Below are 24860 nucleotides of genomic sequence, written 5' to 3'. Positions count from 1 at the left end.
CAGCAGAGTCTATCTGCATGATGAGCAGATTATAAACCCAGTGACAGCAGGAGGGAGATCACTGCACACAAAAGTGGCCCATGTCAGATTTTTTTTTCTCACCTGTGACTAATGTGAACAGCACAAATCACATGGACTCTGATCTTTTCATTTCTGGATTTCATATGTGCTCCTAAAATTAGACACAGGTCTGATTTTTTTCAGTGTGAACAGTTTTATGACTCTTCTGTCACTCGCTCTCCTGAAGTGTCTTGGCACAAGAGTCATGGGGATGTGCTGAAATACGCTGCGAGGAACATAATATGCAACATTTTCCTAAAAAACAATGAAATCCCTTATGACCCACTAGAAGTGAGCGTTGGAGTCTGTATCTGCAGAGATCCTGCCCTCTGCCTGTCTTTCTCATTTTCTTTCACAACAGTCACACAAACAATTTATATTAGGATCCATTTTAGGAAGTTACCTGAACATTTTTTTAGTTGTGGACCAAATGACATTTGAGGAAGTCATGTTGGACTTGGGAACACTGATCAACATTTTGTTATGGACCAAGCACCTTAACTGACTAATGGAGAAAATCACTGACGGATTAATCAATTATGAAAAGGAAAGACTTGAATAATAATTACAAACATTTGGAGAATGATAAACTCATGTAATGACAAGTATTTAGAGAAAGCTATTTCTGTCTTTACCTTGTTGGTAAATGCCTTATTTCACAATTTTGAAAGTCAGAGGTTAGTCCTCCATTCCTGCCATCGCTCTGGGATACAGCTGTGATCATAAGTTTACATACCCTGGCAGAATTTGTGATTTTTTTGGCCATTTTTCAGAGAATACGAATGATAAGGGAAAACTTTTTTTTCACTCATGGTAAGTGGTTGGGTGAAGCCATTTATTGTCAAGCAACTGTATTTACTCTTTTTAAATCATAATGACAACAGAAACTACCCAAATGACCCTGATCAAAAGTTTACATACCCTGGAGATTTTGGCCTGATAACATGCACACAAGTTGACACAAACGGGTTTGAATGGCTACTAAAGGTAACCATCCTCCCCTGTGATCCGTTTGCTTGTAATCAGTGCGTGTCTATGAAAGGTCAGTGAGTTTCTGAGTCATGGGGAAAGCAAAAGAATTGTCAAAGGATCTGTGGGAAAAGGTAATTGAACTGTATAAAACAGGAAAGGGATATAAAAAGAAATCCAAGGAATTGAGAATGCCAATCAGCAGTGTTCAAACTCTACATATACATATATACATATACATATGTATATATATATATATATATATATATATATATATATATATATATATATATATATATATATATATATATATATATTGTCATTTGTATCTTTAGTCCATGTTCGGTTATCACATCACACAGCTTATTTTCCCTATTTAGTGTATGTTGAAAATCAATAAAAAACTGAAAAGTAGAATATGAACTGAACTTACGATAGAGGGCAGCATTACGCTTTGCAGCGTGCAGCCTGTCTAAGATGTAACCGACGAAGAAGAAGAAGACCTCGCACTCTTGCCAGCTGATGAGCGCAGTGCTCGATGTTGTTCAGACTGACTTCGCTTGATGAATTGATGTAGCTTAGCTAAACTGTTAGCGAGCAGCGTCATTAACCAGACACACAAACAGCTCGTGAACATGTTTTGGTTTGACGGCTCGATCCCGGACGCCATTCACTCCGCTAAACAGCGGAGCTTCGTCTTTGTCGTTGTCATTACAGGTACGTGTGTGTGTGTTGTCGATTAGCCTGCTAGCTAGCGCTAGGTTGCATAGGTAAGTGAAGCAATAGCGTTAGCATGCTAGCTAGTACTTGCTGAGCCATTAGCCAGTTAGCTGTTAGCATAACCAACTGTCAAAGAATGCTGAGTGTCGTTCTGCGTATTTGAGGAAAATGACCGACAGACAGGAAGAACACAGACACTCTAACTGTGACATAGTGTACCTACAATTATGTGCTAGGTTGTAGTGTTGGTTACTGGCCTGTGTAACGTTATTGTAAGAAGAAATGACTTGTAATGTCTTTACAGCAGCGCCTGGTGCCCCTAATATGACGTTAACCAGATTAACTTGACGCTAACACCAGGAAGAGCACAGGCTAGTTCATCATGTCAGCCCAAACAACTGATTACAGATCGGTTTAGTGATGTGATATTAGTCAGATGACGATTGGACGGATCGGTGTATTCCCAGCTGGCAGGATGGGTACAGTCGGTTCACACTTGTAGTGACAGCCAATCAAAAGCATTCTAGCGAGGTAAATGCAAAACGTCACCAGTTTGTGTTGGTTCATTATTGCATCATAAACACCAGTGTTGGTTAACTACAGCTGTTTCGCCACTGCAGCTTTCTACAAAGTCTCCAGCTTCTCCTCTGACTGGCAGGTTAATGTGGTGACAGGCTGCACCCTGAACATCATCAGTGGGAGACTCCTCAATCCACTGACATTGTAACAGCTCAGCAGTCCTTTTTATCTTTTGTCAGTCGATGTGCATCACAATAACAGGATAAACTGCACAATTAATTCAAATATTTTTTGAAACTGCAATTTGACCAAATGCAGTATCCAAATTCAGAAGCTGCATTTTTTGATAAAGGTTTGTGTGATAAACAGCATTATAATGAAACACAGCTGTGCTGGCATATAGATCCTGTTCTACAGTAGGGCTGAACAATTTTGAAAAAAATATCTACTTGTATTATATTGTTACTATTTTGACTGATATTGCAATTGCAATATGATTTGCAGAAATACAGGTAATCATAAGTTTTAAATCATTATTTTTATTTTGATTGAAAAAACATATGTAACATTAAAATTACTAAGGTGTTTTATTATTATTATTATTATTATTATTATTATTATTATTATTATTATTATTATTTATTTTTGCAGGAATCTGTACCAAATGAAGATGTTTTTTCATCTGTAGAATCTGATGTGTGGGACATGACACATTTTGGTACATTTTGCTTTGAACAAATATTGCACCTCCTGTGGTTTGAAAATTGCAGAAAGCCATAATGTCATTTTGATAAAATTTTAATTAATTGTGCATCCCTACTCTCCAGATGGAGGAAAACGTGTGTGTTTGGTACAGATCCCAACAAATGTCACATCACCATGATTTTAATTGTTTTTTTGTGAAAATGAAAACTGTGATACCAAAAATTAACATTTCCACTAATCATGAATCAGATTGCAGTTGCAATATTGCACAATACAATAATGATGATGATAATAATAATAATAATAATAATAATAATAATAATAATAATTGCAATTTGATTTTTCTTACCATATCGTGACTCTCAATAAAACAGAAATGCACAGAGAGAACAATTCAGTGACAAATTATAAATATAAGGAGTCATAAATAGGCCTATATTATTATATTACCTTTCACACTTATTTAAAAAAAAAATCCTCGTGACAACATTTGCTGGTGGTTATGTGAAAGAAGGTGAAACGAGTGGTTGGTAAACAAGTTTCACTTGTTTTTTAGCTGTGTCATTGCACACAGAGCAATGCAACAGCATTGCAGGCTGTAAACATTACAGTCTCTAAGGCTGTGTTCATGCTAGGGCTAAATGATTTTGAAAAAATATTTAATTGCAATCAATTATTTTGACCTGTTTTACAATATTTGAGTGAATGATAATTTTAATTATTTTCATTTTTATCGAAAAACATTAAAACAACAGTGGTGTCATTTTTGCAAGGATCTTTGGTAGAAAATCTCTGCAGTACAGAAATATTTACTTTACAGCAGTATATTTACACACATTATGAGTTGAACAAATACTGTACATCCTGTGATTTGAAAATTGCAATAGGTCATATTGTGATTTTGATAAAATTTCAATTAATTGTTCAGCCCTCACTACAGACAAAATTAACAAAAAGTTTTCGTTCATATGAGACTCAAATCTGTTTTCTTCATGATGGTGTGAACAGTAGAAATCACATGTAATCTGATCAGCAGCTGTTGTCAGACAGACTCTGTCCAATGTATGTCTGTGAGGAAATGTCATTACACTCTAGCCCTGCTGTTAAAGTCTAGTGGAGTTTTTACAGCCATCAAAAGCACCAGAATGTTAAGATATTAAGTAGAGTGTTCACAAAAATAGTTTAAACTCCTATGAATGATAAAACAGCAGGTGAAATTTCAACCATTTTTATATATTTATCAATAAATGTCAATATTTACACCACCAATGTGTCATCACAGTACAATAATATAATTTAGTCTACAGATCAGAAAACACTGAAGTGTGCAGTACCCTTTAAACATTTGGCTGTCTTTCTCCTCAGCCTCATTACCATCTGCTCATGAATTTGCGGCCTAGCACTGCACATCAGTGTATAACTGCTGACTTTAAAGGTTTTCATTTTTATTTCTGTAGGACAGTGTGCTGGGTGTGATTTCTTTGTTATTGTTTCATTCACACTGGAATCTGATATTGGCCACATTAAAAAAAAAAAAAACTGATCTGAGCAATACATCAGAGTTGTGCACTAAAGCCTTGTGTGTGTGAACGTAGTCAAATCACCCAAACAACAAAACTAATTCTAATGGAAGCAGAGAAAGTTGATAGAGACTGAGTGCAGGTGAGCACCGTCAGCCACTGCACCCCAGTGCACCACAGAGTATGCAGGGAAGGTGACGCTTGCTGCTTTGCTTGTTTTTGTCACCAGCAGGATCAGGTTGAGATGCATTTAGTTTAGCTGCTCTCGTTGTCTTGACTAACTAGACTCTGCTTTCAGAACCTCATTTTAAGATCGTCAGCTTCAGTCAAGCTCAACAGAGACGTAACAGAACTCACTGTTGGGATTTTATACTCTAACTGTAGGATACACACTTTATTTTCGCTGACTGTGTGAAAATCTGAGAATCCCAGGTGACAAAGAAGGGCATTAAAACATAAGTCTTAATGGTAAAATATACTCATATAGGCTGATGAAGGAATTTAGTGTGGCCCACTGAACAGAAAACCATAAAGAAGGAGTCGGGAACAGCCCTTGAACTGCTACAAAATGACTCATCACTGTCACTTTGTCTTTTCTCAGGAGAAGATGAACAGTCAGCACAGCTGATGTCCAGCTGGGAGAACGACAAAGTCTCAGAGGCAGCACAGAACTGTTGTGTGGCCATCAAAGTCGACGCCAAGAGGTATTCACGTTAAATACCCATAAGCAAAATATAAGGGATCCCCCAAATTGTCTACCAGTGATCAGGCCATTGACTGGTCAGGGCATGTTTATGATATTAATTTAATTATTTAAATTTTTGGAGCATCAGAAAATGGTTTGAGTTCCAGGGCTGAGAAAGAATATTATAAATGGAAAATTTACACCACACTCAAATGGAATTTGAGGCATTTTTTTCTTAGGCCAACTGATTGCTGAAAACCTGGTGGACAAACTGCTTGTTCATGCTACACACTGGAGCAGTGCATGACAGCACCGTCACCAAACTGCTGTGGCTCACACATGTTGTGTCCATACAGGCTGCGTCTCTGCTGTGAGGCGGCTGCTGAAAAATCTATCTACATAGAATTTGCAGAGGAGTTTGAAGAGAAGGAAATAGCTGTTTTCTGAAGGCAGACAGTGATTTCCACACCGTTCAGAGAGGGATGGATGAAGGGAGAGATTAATAGCAGGAGACGAGAAAAAAGAGAGAAGACAGGAAAAAATAGCACTGCCCTGAACTTGATTTTTTTTTAGGTCTGTGACGTACTGCACAGATGTAGACAATGAAAGTGTAGTAAGAGGTGTCCTGTTGGTGACACAAAGTCTATATGACTGTCAGCAGATCATTTTTAATGGTTATTTTTGCCATTTTTTTATTTTGTGCACGTCTCATGGAAAACACAGGTGAGCCTCTGAATCTCACGTGAGTTACGCTGCTCAAGTGGGCTGTGTGGACGCTCTAACCTCTTAATATGGGTGCTGAAATGAAAACCAGCAGGTAACGCCACATGTACTGCTTAAGTGTGTAGTATGAACCAGCTGTAAGACTCTTCTCAGTGACTAACAATTTGGTTGACTATCAAGGGCGGTCCCTCAAAATGTGATGTTCCTCAGATTTAAGTGCATATTACTTAAACTAACCAATTTCCTGTGGAAATCCTGGTGGTTTTGTGTTGTTGTTAAATTAATTTGAATTTGAAACATTTTAGCTAATTTGTCTAGAAATTTAGTTCATGTTAAGAACTTGTTGTAGATTGTGGATTGTGGAAATTGTTTTTGGCTACACAATAAGACAATAAAAACAGGACAATACAAGATGACAGTGCAGGATTTATTTGTACTAAAACTCATCTAAATAAACGGTATACGTTTGCCATTGGTTGCTTGTTTCAAGCTGCATCACAGCATCTACTATCTATGTTTTCAAAACAAGAACAGCCTGCAACCTACATACTGAAAATGGTAACTTAGCACCTGGGATGCTAACACAAACAAGCTAACAGCTGGTACCGTTTCCTTTCAGTGATGTTGTGTTTTAATACCAGAGCTCGCCTCCCAACATGTAAATGTTCCACCAGAACAAGTTCCCCCTCGACACTATTTCATCCTGGGCTTAGCGTCGTCCAAGACGTCTGTGATTGGTTTAAAGAAATGCAAATAAGGCAGGGCATTTTTTCCTCTGTAGCAGAATGTGTATGCATGGAACCTTCTTTCAAATAGCTTTACACCCTCTCTTTGTGCAGTACACCTACATTTTGAGCTCACAACAGTCCTCTCTCATTCCCAGCAAAAAAGCAACTCACTTCCTTGCCTCGATCTAAGCAGTAACTCATTTACTGCCATCACTTTGACAGGTGTTTGATGTAATAGATTGTGTATGGGGTTTAACCATGTGTTTAACCATGTGTTGCTTCTTTCCACAGTGAGACATGTGTGCAGTTCTCCCAGATCTGTATCTTTTGTGTGTTTCTAAATGTTAAACATTTTCTTTGGGGTTGATTTAGTGTGGCACTAATACAGAAAGATTGTTAGGAAGTCATGGATTATTGACTAATCTCTGAGGAAAGCTATTATTTTCACTACTCATCACATTGCCACATTTATTGTTATTGTTATATATATGTACTGTATAGTAAATGTTGACCTAAGCTATTACTGACTATTTTCTAATCAGGATTAGAGCAGTTCTTTTGCATTTTTTACACCATTAACCTCCTCTGTCGGGTTGAATTACAAAGGTATTTTTTATAAAAGAAAGACAAGATTTATCCAATAAATTACATGCCTCAACTATTAAAATATCTTATCTGGCAGAAGTTTACGTAATGGAGGCATGATGATACTAGAGATGTCCCAAGCTGAGCAGAGATATTCTTATGGATCGTATTGGCTAAAGTAAAGATAATCAAAATCTGATCCTGTCTTTACTGAACTGTATTACTGAGTTTTGTCACCTCAGCCAGTCAGAGCTAAAGTGCTGCACTCCTGAACAACAGCCTACAGTGCAAGCATTTGGCTGCATACGTCAGTGAAAAGTAGAATGTGTTAATGTGAAAATGATTTAGTTGCAGTCATTGACTCTGACACTGAGCTGGCAAAAATTGCGATATTCTGATGGTAATAAATCTGCAAGCTCAGTATTGAAAACATTCAGCTGCTGTGGCATCACCCCTTAACACCACTGTACAACTGTGAGTGCACTGAGTGTTTCTGTGACACTTGACTGTAGCTATATCACACTGGGGTGTCCTGATCAAGTTGTTTTGGCTCAGTCCTCAATCTGAGTCCTTTAACATTGGGTATGTGCTGATTCCATACTTTTATCTACTCAAAGGTTGATGAAATATGTGTCTGACACATTGAAATAAGAGGTGTAGCTAACTAAGTCTGACTCACTTAGTTTTTTATGAGCTATTTGATCCAAATACTAAAAGTCCACATTAAAAACTGTAAAGCTAATCATCTTAAATTGTTAATTTCATATGGGTCAGATTGAAATGTGATCAGCTGGAGAGATGATGTGTCACTTTGTTTGATGTTGGGACTCAAACTCACAAACTCAGTTCAGACACAGGCTACAAAGAGCACACTTACCTGTGCCTGCGGTGAATGTGGTTACACAATGTTCCAGTTTACTGCTTATTTGCCAGTTTATTGTAACACAGCCTACATACAACCTTATTTTCAGATTTTAGATCAATATACTGACAAACTCTTGGCTTTCAGGGATGTTATCTATCTCAGTTTGCTGTAAACAACATCTGGGTCATAAGGGCATTAGGAAGGGAAGAGGGGCTATTAATAAATAGTTTAACCGACTAGTATTTCTTGTTCTGACTAGCAAGGGTGTGGTTGTTTAATCGTGTAGTTAACTAATCATGCACATCCCGAGTTTGAAGTAGATTAGATGAATGGTTCTGGAGATAGGTGAGATATGTGCAGACAGATTCTTTGCCTTAGAGTGCAGTGAAATGCTTCACTGGCTGTGATGAAGATAAGCAGTGCTGCAACACTAGCACCTGAGGTGGGCTAAATACAGTCAAGAAATGCAGTAGAGTACAGTAAGGTAAAATGAGGTCAAATACAGTAAACAATTGCAGTAGAGTTTGCAGTACAGTAAAGAAGAATTAGGTGTAGTCCAATAAAGTTATGCTGTGGAGTACAGTAATAAAACCTGATGATTTAAAGTAAAGAAATGCAGTTGAGTAGACTAGAATAATACAAGTATGGCTTTGTTTGAGCCAATACCGATCCATTAAAATATGCCTGCATCCAAACTCATATAGTTCACTGAGTCATAATTTGAACTTCAAACCTTTGACAGGACATCTAATAATGTTGAGTTACCATAACTATTATCACTCTTTACCTTTCATTGATGGGAATGGTCTGTCGAAGTGTGATACTTAAGCTGCACATTTAAACACTCAGTACAACTAAATGTCAGTAGCTGGGAGCTTGTTCCTTAACCCACCTTGTGTGAAGATCCGGTGGTGTGCATACCCTCCAGCTTCTTTATCGGAGAGAATGGAATTCCTCTGGAGGTCATCGCTGGCAGTGTGTCTGCTGAAGAACTGATGAAAAGAATCAGCAGAGTTAAGCAGGTATGGGTGCAAGGATTTGACTATATGAAGCTTAATTTGCATTGCATTTTTCAAACATTCGTGCCCCATAATGAAGAATCACGTGCATGTTTCAAGCCACGGTCCTGACTTATCCTGAAATATCTCAACAGCTACTGGATGGAATGTCATGATATCTGCTATACACATTCTTGTCTTCTACAGGATTAATAGTTAACTTAGGTGATCCTCTGACTTTTCATTCAGTCAGGTCAAAATGAGTACTTCTCTAATACTTTGCTTTATGACAGAATACATGCAAAACTAATAACATTCCCACCAGCCTCTGCTGTACTTTGTTTAATGTGATCCTACCGGTAAATATCAAATTGTTAGCATGTGCTCATCATCACTCAACCCTTCTTCACAGACCTGCTAGCATGGCTGTAGACTTTAGACAGTTTTCACATACATGCCTGCATTCTTTGTGTGAAAGATTAAACAGTATATCTCCTCAGGGGATAGATCAGGGCTGAACTATCCCCAGCTGACACCAGGATTTTAAAAAACATTTTAACAGCATCAAATCTTCATGTCATCTGGTTGCAGTTTCAGTGTGCACTGAAAACACTTCAGAACCCAGTTCTTCAGCAGCCACATTTATAGAAACCTTGATTGCAAAAAAAACATGTGTTGTGTAAAAAGTAAATAAAAACAGAATGCAGTGATTTGCAAATCCTTTTAGACCTATATTTGATAGAAGACAAGATATGTATTCTTTAAACTGCTAAACATCATTTTTTGCAAGTATGTACTCATTTTGAATCTGATGTCTGCACCACGTTTCAAAAAAGTTGTGACAAGTGCAGCTCAAGTACCATGTGAAACTTCTCTGGCACAGATTTGACTAAACCACCTTGAATAACACAAAACAGTAATGGCAACAAGCTTTCTCTTTTCTTTACTTTCCCTCATAATTACTGTAGTTTTTTAGAGTCCACTGCTGACCTTTGTTCACATTATGATACACTGCCCCATGTGCTTAATTGCCTGTTGTAAGATCATTCTGGTAATTTTTGAGGACTTGCTCAGCCTACTATATAAAGAAATGCATAAATGTGGGGAAGCCACAATGTGCATGACAATGTGTAATAAAAGCAAACATTATGAGATGTGAAGAGCTGACCTACTGCCACTGACTCTACATGGTTCTTTCTGGTAATGATCTGTCGGCCTGTTTTCTGTCAGATGCATGATCAGCAGATTGGAGGTGGGACATTGTTACCAGAAGCAAGTGCTCCTTTGGATACCAGTCCACGTGACAACACAGCCACAGAACCAGCTCCAGCCTCAGCTCCAGCATTGCCGGTTAGGGCAGCAGCAGCAGCAGCAGACGGTGAGTGAGCCTGAATCACACAGACAGATGCAACTTACAAGCCCTGATTCCACAAATAGCTTGGAAGCTGTGTAAGACATAAAAAAGAACTGAATGCAATGATTTTCAAATCCTTTTCAACCCATATTTAATTGAATACACTACAAAGACAAGATATTTATGATCAGCTTTATTGTTTGTGTAACTATACACTCATTCTGAATTTGATACCTGCAACATGTTCCAACTAAGCTGAGAAAGAAGACTGTGAAAGTTGTGGAATGTACCAAAACCTCCTGTCTGGATCATGATTAAGTATTAAAGGAGCATCCTCGTAAGGCTCAGTTGTTCACACACATGGATGGTCTCAGGTTCCAAACAAAAAACAGCATGTGCAAATAGTCCGACAGTTTAAGAACAACTTTTTTTCTTGACGCAAATCGGCAGGAATTTAGGGATTTTACCATCTATAATCCTTAATATCATGACAAGATTTAAAGAATCTCTTTGCATAAGGGGCAAGGCTGAATACCAACATTAAATGCCTGTGATCCCTCAGGTGGCACTACATAAAAACCAATAATGTTGTGTAAAGGATATATGGGCCCAGGAACACTTGAAACCGTTGTCCGTAACCACAGTTCATTGTTGCATCTACAAATGCAATTTGTAGATGCACACACCTTCCTCATTTGGTCCGGTTAAAACAGACCATGGCCCATTTGCCTGTTTTGTCCGGTTTGTTTAGGCTGGTGTGAAAACTGTCAATCAAATCCTGGTGTGGACCAAACAAACACTTGAAAGCCTTTGGTGTGAAAGCAAACAAACCAACCACAGAGTTTTGTCAGAAGATATGATTTTAGCGTAATATCTATCTAATCTACTAATAAATGCATCAGTTGGGTGTGAAAGATGTTCAGGAGGTGATTGTATATTGATCTGTTTAAGGCATGCATAGGCTATATTTATGAAACTCGGTAAAAAAAAAAAAAAAAAAAAGTCCACACCTCAGCCTGGGTATTTTCCCTGACCAATAGGTCAAAATGGTCTGATGAGGATGTGTCCTCTCCCTCCTGTCCTCTGTCTCTGAAGAAGGGTAAACAAAAATCCTGGTGCTGTCAGGTTATTTTTTTCTTCCCTTGACAAAGTTTCAGTAAACTCAATGTAGAAAGATCTACAGTAGGGCTGGCAGATGCAGTACTGCATCGCACTATGTGGACACAACACACACACACGAGCCACTGCAGTTCAGCAAGGTGGCCGTCACACACAGGTGCCCAGTGTACTGTAGGCTGCAAGAAGCAGCACTGCAGAAACTCTGTCAGTTATTGAAATTTGACTTCCCCCTTTGGTCCTTATTATGCAGGATGACAATCACCAAAACTGTCCAGTCAGTGAGTTACCTGTCAAAAAGTTTTCACAAATCATTGCATTCTGTTTTTATTTATTCTGTGTTACACAGCGTCCCAACCTGTTTTTTTTGTTTTTTTTTGTTTTGTTGTTGTTTCTTTGGAAAAGGGGTCTATAGATTCTCATGGTCATCTGGTGGAAGTAACTGGTTCGGATGAAATTATGCTAATTTAGTGTGGGGAAAATCTACAGTGGTCCTTTTTATTTTTGCATTATTTGAGGCTAATTGCATGATTTAAAGGAGACATATTATGACCCTTTTCCACAAGTTAACACAGGTCCCTGATGTCTCAAGGCAACGTCTGCGCCATGCTTTGGTCAAAGTACCTCAGTGGCAAATCATATTTTTCATGTAAATCTCTCCAAAGCCTAACTATGGACATCCATACTCTCACATTATTTTAGTGTTAATAAGATTAGGGTTGGGCGATTGGACGACTATTTCGTCTGTCGATGATGGGCTGTATCCAATTGCTTGTTTTGCCCGATTTTTAGGACGATATTTGTCATTTTATTTTGCTAATGTAATAGTGTGCAGAGTGACAGCCTCTGCTCTGCACTGCGCTCTCATCCAGCGGCAAAGTTCACCCCCACTCAGCTGACCATGAGTGCGCTGAGCTGGGTGACGAGTGAGAGGAAAACAGCCTGCAGAGTCAGACTCTTTAAACTCTTTCCATGCGGTAAAGTGAGGATTTATTTTGACCAAACCAGAGCTGGTGATTGTTGGAAGAGTGGACAGACTATCAGAGACGGTTTTGGTGAGTTTTACATATTTTTCTGTTGACTTTAAATGAAGTGTGTTCTCCGAGGCGTTAATGAGCCAAATGTATCCACTCAGCTCTTCTGTCTGCTCAGGCTGGAAGCAAATGAAGCGAGTTGTGCTGCTTGGTGCAGCCAACAACCCAGCAGTTTCCCTGCTTGTTTCACCTAGACATAACTTGTGCCCTCTGGTCTGGTTACCCAATGCTTGCGACGAAAATGAATGGTTGACGTTCACGAAGGTGGTTGTCAAGCGTGGATGGAGATATTCAAATTAGGAGCGTTCAGAGCTGCAAGTTACGTAACAAGCCGAGCAAATCCTGAACAGCCTGTTGAATCCCTTGTATTCAGATCCAAGCAGACAACAAAAAAAAACGACTGGGTTTTTTGATTTCACATTTTGTGGGGTGGTAAACACCCAAGATTCCCAAATATAAGTGCTAAAGCAATGGAAAAGTGAGTTTTGCATAATATGTCTCCTTTAATTTTAATAATTGTAAAGACAGAAATGGAGCTGGAGTGCCAGCAAGATTAAAAAGAAGGAGAGTTTGTACATCCAAATCTTTTAGGATACTCCTTTAATACATTTTTATGAGTTTTTATTATCAGCTAGGGGAGTAAAATGCCATATGTGCCGTAATTATGTATCCTTAGGACTCTGTTATGCTTAAAAAGAGCTAGTTGTCACGACGTGTTGTCTGAGTGACGGAGTGAAAAACTGGTTATCATAGAGAGCAGTGAGACTTCATATACAAGTGATTTCAGAGTCGCCTTACTGGAAATGGTTTATGGCCACAGCATAAATCCTAGTATTTCCCCTCATAGGGTGACAACTCACTACATGAAACAGGATACATACAGAAATCAAATATGGATGTATAAATGTGTTGAGGATGGCTGGACTGTATTTGCTTTGTGCTGACAAGGTGTCAATAAGTGAGTTAACCCAGTGCTTCGTGTTCCTCTTCAACACAGCATCTGTCTCCAGCACAGGAGAAGATGGCAGCCTTTCAGCCACAGTGACTCCTGCAGAGGATGCATCTTCAGATCACACCGCTCAGTCTTCTCAGAGGGAAGAGAACCTGGATGCTAAGGTGGAACGGTAGGAGCACATACACATGAAGTTCTGTACATTCGAGACAGAAAATGTGCTTTGTATTGATGTGTGTCTGCTAAAGACGTCATCTCTGTTAAATGACAGTTAAAGGAAAAACACCAGTTAACAATGAGACAATGAGATGTTTTTGACTGAGTCCCAAACATTAGAAACAATAATAGAGTTCAATCTAAATCCACCTCTAAAACATCCAAAGACCAGAGTTTACTCACCTTCAGTCTGATGCAGTGTCAACAGTCTGACTTAACATTTATCAGCTTCACAAACATCAGTTTTACTACAGAGCTGTTGCTACCTCATTGTAGCTGCAACAAAGTGAAAGTCTCTTTCTAAACTGTTTTCTTTTTTTGACACAATCGCCACAAAAATGTAACATAAAAGGTGAGATATACCTGTTTAGTCTTCCATTACTCCTTCACAACTACTACGTCTGGACAAATAATCACATTTTATTGAATTTACTAACATTGTAACTCTTACAGTGACCCTACTTTAATCATAATGTGTTCAATGACTGTGAATATAACTGACATCTAACCTGAAGTTCAACTAGCCAGTCAGTACAGTCCAGTCCACAAGTCCAGAATCTTTTAACTGTAACCAGTAGGGACAAATAAATCAGAAAGAGCCAACAACAGGAAGAAATTAATGAAACGTGAATGTTGTATTTGTCATTCTCAAGCTAAATGTGATATTTCTTATCATTATATTGTCCTGTCAGGTTGACCAAGAAACTGGAGGAGAGACGAGAGCAAAGGAGGGTGGGAGAAGAGGAGGTAAGGAGAGGAGCCTGTTTAGGGCATTACATATTACTCCATATGTTCAATTAACTCTTTCTACTTCATGTCAGGGTCAACTAGCAACAGTGAACACAGCAACTATGAGCAGCTCAGGAGTGCAGGACAGGGAGTTATTTGTCCGTTTTGTATCAGTCTATCCTCCGTACGCTGTGCACAGATCTCTGATACACACCAACTAATCACTTCCAAGTTCACACTAGTAAAACAAAGTCTGTTTAAATCTCCCATTATAATATTGTAGCACCCCTCAACGTTCACGTATCACCACAGTTGCAGTATGTTATTGCCACTTGTGCCAGCAGAGGCTTTAATACTGAGGCTAAAAAGAAATCCAGTGTGTGTTCCACTCCATCCCTGACCTACCTGTGTGTTGTTGGTTATTCAGAAAGAGATCAAGAAGGAAATCGAACGGCGGAAGGTGGGGAAAGACATGCAGGACTTCAAGAGGAAACAGGAAGAGGAAAAGACCAAAAGACTCCTGGAGGAAAGGAACAGAGAGAAGGCAGAGGAGAGGGCTGCCAGGGAGCGTGTCAAACAGCAGATTGCTTTGGTAAGCTTGTCTTTCTCCTCAGGAATCATAGATTTAGGTATCAAATATATATATATATTTTTTTTCTTGAATATTGGTCATTTTCAACTAAAAAAGCCATTTGAACAGAAACCTGATAAGTTTTTTTCTTCTTATCCATGTGGTCACTTCAATTGTACAAATAAAATAAAATTATAATGAAAACTAGAAGAGATAACAGTATCTCACTAGAGTTCAGATCTCCACCAGACAACAGATGGTGAAGCACCTTCTGCAATGCCCTCGCAACTACCAGATGCAACCAGCAGAGCCGTGTTCTCCTGTAATTCTAATTCTACAGGCCTGGTGGGCTGCCAGACCAATGAGCACTGTTGCCAAGCCAGTATTTTTTTACACCAAAAATAACACCAAATTTAATTAATTTGGAAATCGGTGCTTTATTTCCCATACACTTGTCTTTGGGGGGGCAGAACAGACAATCGTGTTTCTCTCTTCTCTGTTGAGCAGAGGGAAAGAGACAGGTGGAGTAGATAGCGTTACTTCACTGTTTTTGATAAAGCACTTGTGTGAAAGTGCTTGAAATGGTAATTGCTTTACTTTCACAATAAACACTCTCTGACTGTTGACTTTTTAGATAAAGAAATAAAATAATTTGGTGAGAGCCTAATTTCTTTTGCGTGTTGTACAAAATGAAGATGATCGAGCCTCGCTGCCACTCAACACTCACAGCATGGCGGGAGGTCACTGTTTCAACTGTTGGCATGAAAATGGAAAAACGAAAAAAAGAAAAGGATTTTATTGAAATTGAGGATATTTGTCTGGTAATTGTGTGATTGTTTTATTTTGGCTCAGCAGGTTGTACAGGATGTAGGGCTGCAACTTATGATTATTTTCATTTTCAGTTAATCTGTCAGTTATTTACTCGATTAATCAGATAGTTGTTTGGTCCATAAAATGTCAGAAAATGGTGAAAAGTGTTTGCCAGTGTTTCCTGAGGATCAAGATGATGTCTTTAAATGTTTTGTCCACAAACCAAAAATATTCAGTTTACTCAGAGAGGAGTAAAACCAGAAAATGTTCACACTGAAGAAGCTGAAATCAGAGAATTTGGACTTTTTTCTTTTTTTGAGAATTTCTTAAAAAATGACTCAAACCAATTAATTGATTATCAAAATGATTGAAGATTAAATTAATTATTGACTAATCAGCAATTAATTGATTAATTTTTGCAGCCTTAATATGATGCTAAGTCTACTTTAAGACAGATATCACACTTTGAAACGTGAATGTTTTCGTGTTTTCCTTTAATTTTTTTTAAGATTATTTTTTAGGCTTTTTTTGCCTTTATTGTGATAGGACAGCTGAAGAGATGACATGACAGGAAAGGGGATAGAGAGAGAGGGGTGACATGCAGCAAATAGGCTACAGGTGGGAATAGAACTGGCAGCCGCTGCAGAGAACTGACTCAATACATGGTGCGCATGCTCTACCAGCTGATTTCATCCTCTCTTAGAATTTAGACATTACCAGATACTGTTATTTTATAGCATCTACTTGTACATCCTCAGTAACATACAATCAAATGAAATAAAACACAACTGAGATGATCATCTTACCTCCACGTCTGGTGGGTGGGAAGGGAGAACGAGAGCTGGACCTTGCATTCTGTACTCCTGAAGTATTATAGTCTGAACTATGAACGATGAACACAGTCCACAGGTCGACAACTAGGTGCCCTTCATCACTGCCCATGTCTTCTTTGGCTAAATCCACGACTTATCTGTCTGCCCCTGGCACATCAGCCATATGGATGACTGATTTCAGTGTCAACAGTTGCCTCCCTCACTTCTGTGATTGTTATGTCTGCCACTGTCACCAGCAACAATCCTGATTCGACCACCCAGAATTGTTTGCTTCTTCTTTCTGATCAAATGCAGAATGTTGATCAAAACATGAATTATCAGAGTCTGAGTCCATCAGCAACTACAAGGTTTGCACAGCCTAATACCTCTTCATGGGTGCCAGCATGTGTCTAGGTAACATGTGGCAGGTGTGTGGATTACACACTGCAGAATCTTTGGAGCTAATGTTACTGATCATGTTACTGTTGTCTTCTCCTTCTGGATTCTGGTAGATCTTCTTCTTCACTTGTCTTTGGTCTGGAATTACTTTACTATTTCACAACATCCATAATAGCACCCCATACTGACATAACATAACATGACAGTGGAAACACAGATTGTTGGAATATCATTAATGGTGGACAAGTGTTTTGTAAAAAATAAAATAAAATAAACAGAATCTTGTTAATGGTGTGGGTAGTGACAACACCTTAATTTCAGGAGAAGTCTAAGCCTACAGATTCATGACTTCTCATTGCTACTCTTGTTTTTAAAGTGTTCTCAGTAAAGTGGTACATGTAGGTCTGACTCAAGTCTGTTGTACTGATGGAAATAGAGCTGTGGATACACTAGTATATTGTGTTATACTTACCATACAAGCAATTACAGTGCAGGTAAATCCACAATGTTTTTTCAAAAAAATATGGTTTTGCTGTCTGTTCTAAAATTTATAATGGATTGATAATGATAATGGATAAAACTCAAATTGGAATAGTACCTACCACAACACAAAATATGATGGTAATTTCTAGCTCTTCAAAGAAAAAATGCCTGTATAGCTTCACATGAGATGATCATCAGCTTTGACTTCAACTGTTAAACCTGTTAACACCAATGCAGACACATATATCATATAGATGAACCTTGTTGGACCTTTTGTTCCCTCTTTCCTGCAGGACCGAGCTGACAGAGCAGTGCGCTATGCCAAAACCCAGGAGGAGGAGAAGGCTGCCAAGCAGGCGCTGCTACTCACCAGACAGGCAGAGGAGGAGGCCAGGAAGGAGATGGTAGTCAGGGAAAGGAGGTAAAGAGTTCATGGAAATCAAGGAGTGACACAAACTGTTTCTGTTTCAGCTGCCAGCACTGCAGGAGAAAATGTACAATCATTTGGTACACAGAACTCAACTATAAGGATTGCCCACTTGCCCTGGGCAAGTAAATCTAGCAACTCAGTTGTGTGATCTGGCAAGTAGAGAAAAAATTTAAACACATTGGGTTTTTTGTTTTGTTTTTGTTTTTTATGGAGCCTTCCTCATCTCTGTTGAGAATTGCACATATGCAGTACCGCTGAGACTGTTGGGAAAAATTGGTGTCTGGCAAAGACAGCTTTATATGAGTATTTCAGTTTTCCTGGAAATGGGTTTTTAGTTGGGTGGCATTAGAGGTTGTGGGTGAAACTCTAACTATGTACTGTCCGGTTTGCTGCAAATTTGAAAGCAAGGTTAAGAAGTACGTAAAGATTCTGAGAAAGGTCGCTGGAATACCATAAAAAGAGCTGACAGCATCTCACCTGCATGGCAGCTAAGAGGTCACAGAGAGGTGTGATGATTCACTCATACATCCATTGCTTCAGGCTTTAATCGGGAAGATTACAGTACTAATAACACTGATAATGGCTGCCTTCCATTCAGGTGAGCAAGTTCCAGGGCACTGCTCTAGTACATGCATGCTGGCTTACTAGAACAGCTTAGTGGGACACTAGAATCAGACAGAGTCATTGTTTATCTGATCAGGTACAAGAGAACTTTTCCTGCTTGATTAACACAACATGTCTGCTTTGAAAACATATTGTACACAGTTTTTGGGTCAGATGTTCTGAATGCTGTCCAGGAAGCCTTTCCACCATTGTAGTAACTAAGAAACGTTTACTCCAGCAACAAGTATAGGATTGTTTGTAATCCTCAGTAACATGAGGCAACATGAGACAAAGAGAGAGAGAGAGAAAGGGCTCAAGTGTAACAAAGAAGGATAGTTGTACTCCACAGAGGTTTCCAAACAACCCCTCTGCTTTTGAAAAATGTTGAATATTAACCTGTGTTGTGTTGTGTGTGTGTGTGTGTGTGTGTGTGTGTGTGTGTGTGTGTGTGTGTGTGTGTTCACAGTACCATAGTGAGGATACAGTTCCGCCTCCCAGATGGCTCATCCTTCACCAACCAGTTCCCCTCACAGAGCAGACTGCAGGAGGCTCGGCAGTTTGCTGCTCAGGTCTGTCTGCTGATCGATGGATTTCAATTCTGCTGTAGTTGTTGTTATGTTAAATTTTTCTCTCGGGATTTGAAAGTGATAACCTTCATCACATCACTTTTCCCCCCTAGAAAGCCTGAATTTACCATCACTATTAATAAAATGTGGGGAGGAGGGTTTAAACACAGAACTGGGAATAAATCACAAGCAGATAATAATATGATGCAATGATATCTTTATGCTATGATTCCACACATCAACTCAACTGTGACCTCCCACTGATTCCACATCAGACGCTCACATAGTAGACTGAAGTCAACCACATACTAACAGTGTAAATGGCAGGATATCTTGCAGGATAACTGTTTAATGCTTTGTCCTGGTCCTGTCTCAGGAAGTGGGAAACCGCTACGGGAACTTCTCCTTGGCTACCATGTTCCCTCGGCGGGAGTTCACCAGTGAAGACCTGAACAAGACTCTGGTGGAGCTGGAACTGGCTCCAAGTGCTTCCATCGTTCTTCTGCCAGTGAGTAGACCAGAGTCGACCTTCCATGTGTCCACATCCCATCTAAGCTGAGTTGTCCCTGAATAATACAAATATACCAATATATTGTCCGTCTCAGAAGGGCCTCCTGATCTTCATTGAGGTCACTGTGACATTCTTAAACACCGGCACTTTTAATTCTCAAGGGCTTTAAAGAAATAATTTAACATTTGGGGAAATGATCTGATGTTCAGATGGGGGAGACAAATAAGTGTATGTTCCAAATTGTTGAACCATCCCTTAAATGTGTCTCTTTTATCAACATTGTTTGAATGTTCCCCCTCTCAGCAGTCGGGCAGGCCAGCTAATGCAGTGGTCCAGTCCTCTGGGGGTGGTATCTGGGCAGTCCTGGGCACACTCCTCTACCCTCTGCTGGCTGTATGGAGATTCCTCAGCTCCTTCCTGTTCTCAACTCCACCCCCTCCTGAAGCAGCATCCAGAGGCCCCGCCCACCAGTCCAACTCTTACACCAACTCAACATCAGCCTCCGACAAAGCAAAGAGGTGAGGGAAATCACTGCTGCATGTCAGATAGAAGTGCGGCCGTATACAAATTCCTCATTCATCCCAGTAGGGTTAATCTCCCCGGCCCCTGAGGAATACTGCAAGTAGGGCTGTTAAGATTCACCAAAACCGGACTCAGCCCTGCTTCCTGTCTTCACCGCCGGCATGCAAACGGTACCCAGCCCCCAGCAATGAGTGATTAGGCCTGGATCTCTGTACTAAGCACAGCTCCCCAGAACAACCCACCTGCACTAACCTCCTTACCTTTTAGTCCCTCCCCAAGTCCTCATCAGACACAAGTGCGGCTACTTGCACCAGTTAGAAATCACGTAGCGTTGTGGAACCACAAATCTGTGACGTTTGTCCAATACCTAGTGAGCGCCTTACATCAGTATCAGGCCAAGATACACATCTGTCCCATCTTCACTTACACTGATGGAACTTGATCATGAAAGTGGCCATGTTAAAGTGAAGATTCATATCAGTAGAGATTGATAATTATTGATCATGTACGTAGGTCATGACTGATGTCATGCTGTGTACTCCAAAGAGTGGAAGCAGCTGAGCTTATAAAATAAGTTTGTTGTATTACCAGTGTGATTTGATTACCTGTAATTAGTTTAGAGATTAAATGAACTAGCTCATGTTCATAGTTTGCTTTTTTTTTTAATTTTGAGCTAAGTTCACACTCCCAAAAATGAACTTGTTCATGTTCATTGCTTCCTTTTTTAAGTTTTATTTTATTTTTTTTGGAAGTAGTCCCTACCAGGGACACTGGAGTCTACATAATGACATTATACTAAATGACACACAATAGTCATCTTTTGGTATTTATTTTATTTGTAAATGTAAGACATTTCAAATAAATTCAAAAAAAATCTTAGAAGAGTTAAAATAATAGATATAATGAAACCACTTGTTCACTTCTTTGTGCGACATGTTATCCTCTGTCAGACAATCATCTGTTCTGGGCTGCTTCTCTTCTCTATGCTCACTCACAGTGCAGTTTGTTCAAGCCTGGCTTGTGTTAGCATTGATTACACCAGGCTAAGTTGTCTTCGTGGAACAGCTTAAGCTTTGAGTGGAAGTGGAAGTTAATTCAATAGATATTCAAAATATTCAAAATAGATGTTACTGGTACCTAGATTATGCATGTACTGTATATGTTATAATTCACTCACTGTATATCCTGACATTTCCCTCTGTGCCCACTCAGAGAAAGTCTTTCTAAGCACAATCTGGAGAAGCGGCCCAAGGACTTCAAGAAAGATGGCAAAATCTGCAGGCTCCGGACTCAGGAGGACAGCGAGGACGACAACAACACCTGGAACGGGAACTCCACCCAGCAGATGTAGCACAGTGACAGCAGCTCTTCTTTCCTCCTGCTCTCCTGGTGTGATTAGTTCAGTCTGACCAGTTCAAGGTTTCCGCTACACTTAGGGCTGATCTTTTTGTTCTCTCTTTCTCTTTACTGTGTTCCAGGCCTACGCCCCTGCACCTCGCCTGCATGGGTAGATCAATAATAATCAACAGAACCTCCTTTGGGCTTCAGATGATGTTTTTGTGTTGATTCTGACATGATTTAGTCTCCTAACCTGGGCTCAGATTACTAACTTGACGTGCCAGATGGTTTGTTGCACAGAATCATCAAGGAAGTCGTCCTTATAAACTGTTTTGAAAAGAGCAGGCGCTTTAAAAAAAAAAAAAAAAAAACACTTAGCAGGTGATTGGATGAAACAACTTAATTTCAACTCTTGCCAAAGCCAGTTGGGAGAAGAGCGAAAACAATTTTTCCATGGAGAAAAGCCTACACTGTCATTGTTTGCTCTTCTTTCAATGATGAAATACTCTCCAGTTCTTATATAACTGATGCTATCACGGTATCTATGCTAACCTCTTCAGGAGCCGCCATCGTTTGTTCAAGACGCGTTGCTTCTATGGGACGCTTCTTGCTGTCGTCGCACCTAAAACCACGCCTGTAGCTACAATAGTCCTTCCTAGGATGCTGACTGGCTGCACCACTTTTGGTGCAGATGCAAACGGATATCTTGAGAGTCTGGCAGGATGAATTCTTGTGTAATCTCCCAAATCCAGCTGCCTCTCAAGGTAATCAGATTACAGCAGGTTGAGGATCCTTATCGGACTGTCACAGGCTACACCAGCATCAGCTGATCATTTTTAAATGACCCTGACAGCGTTTGAAAACATCAGATAGACGGGAAACAGCTGACCTGACGATGTTGTAATCTGAGCCCAGCTTTACATTATGTTGTGGAGTCACTGCTTTTTGGAAATGTTTAACTTTGAAAAGTGATTGGCTGATTACCAGTGACTCGTCCTGATTGTTACCTAACAGTGAAATGACATATTTTTTTTGTTTTAGATGTATAAAATATTTAATGAAACAGCTTTAGACTTCACGTCTGTAGCTGTTGGACTTCTGCTGAGGTGGTGGCCCACACACACATCTTGGCAGTATGTGTTTCTACTAGTTGACAGTGGGTGACTACTGTAGTGCTCCTCATCCAGCAATGAAAATTAAAGCAGCCTGTTTTTCAAGAAATCTTTGAATTGTGTCTTGGTTGTTTGTTAACAACGACTGAGTCACTCAGACCATCATGATTCAAACAAGTTGGCTTTTTGACCACCGTTAGTTTTGATTTGTTACCCTGAATAATTGTTAATTGTTTTAAATACAGGCACCTTGATTAGAGTATGTCACCTCATCATTTATTCGTGCCAACCCTGTAAAAATCATTCCTTAAAGGGATAGTTCACCCAAAAATGAAAATTCGGTCAGTATCTACTCACCTTCAACACTGCTGGAGTTTCACAGGAAAACGATGGAAATGAATGATGACCAGTTCCTAAAGCCCTGACTTGCCAAGTTGACTAAAAATGTTATTTGCGTCACGTTTTTAGACTGAATCTTCACTGTAGATCTTTAGCTTGGAGTCTTGTTCACGTGCACACTGTGCGAACTGGGTGTGTGTGGTGTGACGGTGTGCAAACGGCATGTCATGGCCTTAGCATGACCTATCCCTTTAAGCAGATCCCTCTTACCTAAATAATTATAATGCAACTCTGTTTATTATTTTCTCAATTAAATGATTAGTTGTTTGATCGATAACTTGTCAGAAATTGGCAAAAAATATCAATCAGTGTTTCCCAAAGTCCAAGATGACGTCCTCGAATGTCTTGTTTTGTCCACAACACAAAGATATTCGGTTTACTGACAGAGAGGAATAAAGAAACCAGAAAATATTCACATTAAAAAATCCAAAAAAAAAAAAAAAATCCTCAATACTTGGATTGATCAATTATCAAAGTAGCTGGCAATTAATGTAATAATGATTAATCCAGTGGTTCCTAAACTTTTCCTGCCAGGCCCCCCTTTAGAAGCCAAAAAAGGTGTTTTCTTTTTTGTTTTAAATTGGGGAGAAACTGGATTCATCGTTGTTGCTATAAAATTATTATAGAATAAATCTATTGTGTAGGAAACTCTGACCAATCAAGTATATTTCATTTACTCAGGATGATCAAAAATGTAACTTGATGGCATGTTTTGTGGTTATTTGAGCTAAATATGTGTATTTCTTTTGTTCATAATATCCCAAACACACGTCGGATTGGCCTCTTTTTAGATTTGCTGATTTAGTCAAGGGCATCATGTGGCCCTTCTCTTATCCCTTCTGTTTTATACTGCAGCTTATTTTTCTATCGGCACTTGTGTTAAATGACTTCATGTTTGGGTTCATCCTAAAAAGTCATTAGTCTGCGGTGGTGGAGCTTTGGACCACATGACGTGCTGCTCTTAAAAAAAGTTCTACATCAACATTAAAGGTCCTTTGGAGAACTAACTAATCCATTCTTATTTCAATCAGCATAGAAAGATAATTAATATTATAGTAAGTTAATTTGTTCCTGGGATCAACAAACAGCCTTTACTTCACTTACTTTAACTTTTAAAAGGTGTAGAGGAAATAAAACTGAGTGGTTGGATGCAACCTGTGAACAAAGCATCGGGAGACTTTTCTTTCACTATCATGATTACACTTTACAGGAGTGACTTGCTGTGGATCTTTTTCTTCTAGTTCTTTCCTGTCAGAAAAAGAGCCAGTGTCGTCATGGTGAGGACAGCAATGGGAGCTTTTATTTGTATGAATGGATGAGGTACTTAGAACTATACATAATGACGATCTCACATTATAGTTCACACACACATACAGCAATCTCTAAAGGTTTGTCCCATATTGACATAAAATCAGCTATTTAAACTATCAAATAAATATCAGTGTTCATGTGTAATATATCCACTGTATGTATTATATCAAATATACTGGAGTTATGTATATATATTGCATATTTTTCTAGTGTGGGACTAGTGAAGGAATATCTTATGTATGTTACACATTTTATTACACAGCTTTGTTAAAAACTTGATGACAGCATTCTAAGGTCTGTTACTGCTGTATAACAGACTTATGGTAACAATAACTTTACTTGTATATCAAAATTCATGCATTAAATACAACACAAAGTGCTGAATGTAGAGGCAGAAAATAAAAACATTTAAAACAATAAAAGCAAGGATAAATAAAATTGAAGTTGACACTGCAAAGTCAGACAAGATAAAACAACCAGCTAAAACACTTCAGGAGGAAGCAGTGATAAAAAGA

The 24860-nt window shown here is 39.1% G+C and overlaps 1 protein-coding gene across 2 annotated transcripts; it reads left to right on the top strand.

The window, feature by feature from the left end:
- Window positions 1–1529: 1529 nt before the first annotated feature.
- On the top strand, window positions 1530–22744 carry ubxn4 (UBX domain protein 4). 2 transcript variants are annotated; one of them, XM_084724421.1, is made up of 13 exons: window positions 1530–1746; window positions 5095–5197; window positions 6921–6949; window positions 8983–9101; window positions 10308–10455; window positions 13579–13705; window positions 14442–14496; window positions 14906–15070; window positions 17847–17974; window positions 19053–19155; window positions 19529–19660; window positions 19970–20181; window positions 21398–22744. In XM_084724421.1, the coding sequence occupies exons 1-13, from the start codon at window positions 1665–1667 to the stop codon at window positions 21534–21536; spliced, it is 1542 nt and encodes a 513-aa protein (XP_084580547.1). In that variant the 5' UTR covers window positions 1530–1664; the 3' UTR covers window positions 21537–22744. The 2 variants fall into 2 exon arrangements, with proteins under 2 accessions (XP_084580547.1, XP_084580546.1); XM_084724420.1 differs by having other exon boundaries at window positions 1531–1746; window positions 19967–20181.
- Window positions 22745–24860: the final 2116 nt, after the last annotated feature.

Source organism: Lutjanus erythropterus, chromosome 8 (assembly GCF_056507025.1).
Source record: "Lutjanus erythropterus isolate fLutEry1 chromosome 8, fLutEry1.hap2, whole genome shotgun sequence".
NCBI lineage: Eukaryota > Metazoa > Chordata > Actinopteri > Lutjaniformes > Lutjanidae > Lutjanus > Lutjanus erythropterus.
The sequence above is the reverse complement of the archived record's forward strand: the minus strand, read 5'-3'. Positions and strand labels throughout refer to the sequence as shown.